At 54.9% G+C, this 5458-nt stretch overlaps 2 protein-coding genes across 2 annotated transcripts; both read left to right on the forward strand.

The window, feature by feature from the left end:
* The first annotated feature begins 390 nt into the window (after positions 1–390).
* On the forward strand, positions 391–2167 carry LOC123154697 (berberine bridge enzyme-like Cyn d 4). Its single transcript, XM_044573355.1, has one exon. The coding sequence runs from the start codon at positions 391–393 to the stop codon at positions 1957–1959; it is 1569 nt and encodes a 522-aa protein (XP_044429290.1). The 3' UTR covers positions 1960–2167.
* A 1501-nt stretch (positions 2168–3668) lies between these two features.
* On the forward strand, positions 3669–4729 carry LOC123154698 (uncharacterized). The gene has a single exon (XM_044573356.1). It carries the CDS (start codon positions 3791–3793, stop codon positions 4547–4549), a length of 759 nt encoding a protein of 252 aa, XP_044429291.1. The 5' UTR covers positions 3669–3790; the 3' UTR covers positions 4550–4729.
* The last annotated feature ends 729 nt before the right edge of the window (positions 4730–5458 follow it).

The raw sequence follows: 5458 nt of genomic DNA on the forward strand, positions 1-5458 counted from the left end.
CCATCAGTCATCGTCTACCTTAGTTGATGAGATTTTTTAATTGAGATCTATAAATCGAAAAAGAGAAAGCAGTATTTGCAGTAACATTTCCAGAAGTAAACGCATTTAAAGTAAATTCAATTTTCAACGCCCCCGCATTAAACGCTGCTGCAGTTTCGCGCGCAAAAGAAGGGCACTGCTGCAATCCCGTCGGTTGTGTGCTTGAACCAAACGCGCGGCGGTGCTCGATTTCGCGAGGCGCGATCGCCACATCGCGCACGGGCCTGGTGGAACGGAGACCTTTGACTCAGCTAAACACTCCAATTTTAGGTTAGCTTGCTGAGCTCGCCAATGGATCCGCGCTGCCTATATAAGTCCACTGCCAATACATTCCAAGCTCGATCAGCTACAATGGCGAACTCGAGGGCCTTTGCTCTGGTGCCCCTCCTCATCTGCGTCTTGTCCTGCCACGCCGCCGTATCCTACGCGGCGGCGCCGGTGCCGGCCAAGGAGGACTTCTTCGGATGCCTGGTGAAGGCGATACCGGCCCGCCTCCTCTACGCCAAGAGCTCGCCTGACTTCCCCACCGTCCTGGCGCAGACCATCAGGAACTCCCGGTGGTCGTCGCCGCAAAACGTGAAGCCGCTCTACATCATCACCCCCACCAACGCCTCCCACATCCAGTCTGCGGTGGTGTGCGGCCGCCGGCACGCCGTTCGCCTCCGCGTGCGGAGCGGCGGCCACGACTACGAGGGCCTGTCGTATCGGTCCGAGCGCCCTGAGGCGTTCGCCGTCGTCGACCTCAACAAGATGCGGGCCGTGCTGGTCGACGCCAAGGCTCGCACGGCGTGGGTGGACTCCGGTGCGCAGCTCGGCGAGCTCTACTACGGCATCGCCAAGAACAGCCCCGTGCTCGCGTTCCCGGCCGGCGTTTGCCCCACCATTGGTGTAGGAGGCAACTTCGCCGGCGGCGGCTTCGGCATGCTGCTGCGCAAGTACGGCATCGCCGCCGAGAACGTCATCGACGTGAAGGTGGTCGACGCCAACGGCACACTGCTGGACAAGAGCTCCATGAGCGCGGACCACTTCTGGGCCGTCAGGGGCGGCGGCGGCGAGAGCTTCGGCATCGTGGTGTCGTGGCAGGTGAATCTCCTCCCGGTGCCTCCCACCGTGACCGTGTTCCAGATCCCCAAGACGGTGAGAGAAGGCGCCGTAGAGCTCATCAACAAGTGGCAGCTGGTCGCGCCGGCCCTCCCCGACGACCTCATGATCCGCATCATCGCTTTCGGCGACACCGCCAAGTTCGAGGGCATGTACCTGGGCACCTGCAAAACCCTGACGCCGCTGATGAGCAGCAAATTCCCCGAGCTCGGCATGAACGCCTCGCACTGCAACGAGATGCCCTGGATCAAGTCCGTCCCCTTCATCCACCTCGGCAAGCAGGCCACCCTCTTCGACCTCCTCAACCGCAACAACACCTTCAGGCCCTTCGCCGAGTACAAGTCCGACTACGTCTACCAGCCCGTCCCCAAGACCGTGTGGGCGCAGATCTTCGTCTGGCTCGTAAAACCCGGTGCGGGGATCATGGTCATGGACCCCTACGGCGCCGCCATCAGCGCCACCCCCGAGGCGGCCACGCCGTTCCCGCACCGCAAGGGCGTCCTCTTCAACATCCAGTACGTCAACTACTGGTTCGACGAGGCAGGCGGCGCCGCGCCGCTGCAGTGGAGCAAGGACATGTACAGGTTCATGGAGCCGTACGTGAGCAAGAACCCCAGGCAGGCCTACGCCAACTACAGGGACCTCGACCTCGGCAGGAACGAGGTGGTGAACGACGTCTCCACCTACGCCAGCGGCAAGGTGTGGGGCGAGAAGTACTTCAAGGGCAACTTCCAAAGGCTCGCCATCACCAAGGCCAAGGTGGATCCTCAGGACTACTTCAGGAACGAGCAGAGCATCCCGCCGCTGCTGGCCAAGTAGTAATGATCGATCGAGGCTGGCTCTTGCGTGGAGATTAATTTGTAGTGCCTTTCAAATGCCCAACTAGCTAGCTAGTAGAATAAGGATCGATCGCGCATATGATAATTCTTGGTTGGAAGAGTTGCATGCCTACCCTTAGGTGTTGGTTCTATCCAATGGCCAAAACTAGCAAAGAACACAGGTGGAACACAGTGGTTGCACTGCTCAAGCTCCGTTTTTCTTGCTCTGTGTTTATTCCGACTACACAAGAAACGGGGTCAAGGCCCCTAACACCGATAAACAATGAACGACCCATCAAGCTCGTGCCATCCCACGAGCAGATCAATAGGGCCCGAGACTCTCGCCCCAGATTGTTGATCCGTCGCGCTAAACTCGCTAACTTACTAACGAAACTGATGAAAAAGGGAGCACCTATGGCTCAGGTGCCCGAAAATAAATTTCCGTTTTAGTCAATTTTCTCCAGATGAACTGTTGGATGTGAATCCAACAAATAACATAGAAGCTACTTGTCCTGTCCTGAGTTGACTGAAAATTTATGCTATTTCAGTCATTTGCAATAGACGAAATATTGACCATGTAACAAAAAATGATGAATTTTTTGATTATGTACATAAACATGTTAATCAAGCATTTAAAAAAATATTTAATAATTATTTGAAAAATGGTGATCAACCATTTGAAATATGTTAAATGCATATGGAAAAAATGTTGACCATGTATTAAAAAATGATGAGTTTCTTTATCATGTACACAAACACGTTAATCAAGCATTTGAAAAAAATTGTTGAATAAGTATTTGAAAAAGGGTGATCAACCATTTGAAATATGTTAAATGTGTATAGAAAAACTGTTGACCATGCATTGTTTAATTATGATATTTTCATCATGTATATAAAAATGTTAATCAAGCATTTGAACAAAATATTGAACAGTTATTAGTAAAATGTTGATCAAACATTTGGAAAAATGTTAAATGTGTATAGGAAAAAGTTAACCATGTCTTAAAAAGTTTTAATATGGCATTTAGAAAAATATTGATCAAGCATGTAAGAAAGTACGTCCGGTCACGCCACTGACCGATACATGATCGCACTAGATGGGTGCCGCGACCCGAACGCATGCGGTAGGTTTATGGGTCGGCGTCGGAGATGCCCTCTAAGATCCCGAGAGCGAGAGAGTTTTTTTTTTTTAATCTTTTTGTGAAAGGAGAGCGAGGGGAGAGTTTGGCTAAGGGACGCAAACTCCATCTACTCTGGTGACGCACCGGACTCATCATGTCCCAACAACAAACTTGGCAGTGTTAAAAAAGTAAAATAAAAAATTGTCCAGCTGCGAAGCAAAGCAAAGCTCCCTCGTTGTCGCGACTCTAGTCCAGTCCACCGATAGTGTTAAAAATTGGCAGTGTTATGGCGGTTTCCGGCGCAGGTAGCACGCATGCCGCCATTGCCGACCCAAGCCCAAACCGTGTGCTCCCACCAGGTAGAGTGAGGGAGCAAGAGGACAAAGCAAGAAGAAATATGTATCAGGCGGACGGACAGGGACGGGGACGTGAGTCCCGGTCGCCCACAGCTCGCTCGGCAGTCGGCACCAACCAAACCAGACCATGTCAACCCGTGTGCTCTGCTGTTTCCATTGACGGACGCCACGCCGAAAACCGGGAGCTCCCGCGCCCACCGATACACCCGCTCGGTCTCCTTCTCCCCCGCGCTTTTATCTACCAGGCTAGACCAGAGATGATCATCCTACTCGCATACAACACCACCACAAGGAAGGCCGAAGTGAAAACCTAGCAAGGGAACCACATCCTACCTACGTGCTTGTGCTCGCCGCAATGTGCAGAGGGACGGTGGACGACCTCCGCCCGCTCGGGCCCCGGCGGCTCGACGTGCGCGCCTTCTACCTCCGCCTCTCCTCCTCCTCCTCCCACGCATCCACGTCGCCGCTGCCCGCGGAGCTCACGCTCGTCTACCTCCCGGCCATCGGCGGCGCCGCGCTGGAGCTGGCCGGCCGCGTGCTCCCGCCGGCGTGCCCCGCCGAGGCCAACCTCCTGCGCGTCCGCGGCGTGGCCGACGACGCGCCGGCGTACGCGAGCGCCGACCGCGTCTCGGCCCCCGAGGGCGCGCGCTTCGAGGTGTACGCCGGGAAGGAGCTCGCGGCGGAGGGCGCCTTCTTCGCGCGGCGCCGGCTCGACGGAGGAGGGTGGCGCGTCGAGTGCCGCCGGCCGGCCGGGTCGCGCTCGCACACGCGGGTGGCGGAGGTGCTGGTCCTCGCGGAGGGCGGCGTGCTCATAAGGGCCAGGGCTAGGGCGGCGAGGCGGGCCCGGTGCGCGACGCCGCTCGAGGGGATACCGGAGGAGGAGGATGCGTCCTCGTGGGGGTCGTGCGAGTGCGGTGGGGCTTGCGGGGACGAGTGGCAGATGGTCGGAGACAGCAGCAGCGATGATGACGACGGCGACGAGTCGAAGGAGGAGGAGGTGGAGGCCGAGACGATGCGGTGGGCGCTGGAGATGGGCGCCTGGGCGGTGTGCGTCGGGGTCGGCCTGCTCGCCACCGCCCGCCGGTTCAGCCGGAGGAGGGCCGCGCTCCGGTGATCCCTGCCTGTCAAAATAAGAGAAATTTGTTTTTGTTTTCTTCAGTTTCACTTCCCGGTCAAAGTGTATTCACCAGGATAGGATTTTGCAGTAGCTTCTTCTTCTTCTTCAGTCTAGTGATTTTGTTTCGTGGGAGTTGTCAATCAAAGCCTCTAGTGTATATGTACATACATACATACACTCGGAATCAACAATCACAACATGCTACATCAAAAACTGATGATAAAACCGACGAAGACGAGCGTGCAGGCCTTCCCTGCAAGAGTCCCGAGCTGCACCTGCACGGTCTCCATCCTCAGCGCGGCGGCTATGGCGAAGGTGAGGGCCGGGACGATGTTGCCGATGGCGCAGGCCGGTGGACTGGAACCCAAGAAGAGCACCCAGCAACGCAAGTCACCCGCCCATCTATCTAACGGCCAGTAAAGCAGCACGGTAGAGATCATAACAGACCCACCCAACGGCCGAAGTCACCCGCATCGGACGAAATGGACGTGGCTATCTTGTTATTGGGCTAGCCCAGCGTGCTCACCAGGCCGACCCACCCAACACGACTACGTCTAGCGGTGCCTCTGAAATTTTTGTCCCTGGTCTGATAGGTTTAGTCCCATACCGCTTATGCAAACTTCATCACATATGTTTATAATGTTGATTCTTATTGCAGTTGACACCAAGCGATCAGCTTGGTAAGCTACCTACAAAATTTTGCAATCAACTGATAAATGAAATGATGCCTAGGTTGTGACTACATTTGCACATTACAAATGTGCCATAACCTCTCCTTAGCACACCGACATGGTGTGTTCGCCTTTTTATTTTATAGCCCGTTTTTTTATTATATTGTCTTTTTTTTCAATATCTTTTTTAGACCGTTAGCCTAGCGGGTGTACCGCGCATAGATGAATCTTGTCT

This window comes from Triticum aestivum, chromosome 7A, assembly GCF_018294505.1.
Source record: "Triticum aestivum cultivar Chinese Spring chromosome 7A, IWGSC CS RefSeq v2.1, whole genome shotgun sequence".
In the NCBI taxonomy this organism is placed as follows: Eukaryota; Viridiplantae; Streptophyta; class Magnoliopsida; order Poales; family Poaceae; genus Triticum; species Triticum aestivum.

Excerpts from the sequence above, each read along its gene's own strand:
- LOC123154698 (XM_044573356.1), top strand. The coding sequence starts at position 3,791 with ATGTGCAGAGGGACGGTGGACGACCTCCGCCCGCTCGGGCCCCGGCGG.
- LOC123154697 (XM_044573355.1), top strand. The coding sequence starts at position 391 with ATGGCGAACTCGAGGGCCTTTGCTCTGGTGCCCCTCCTCATCTGCGTC.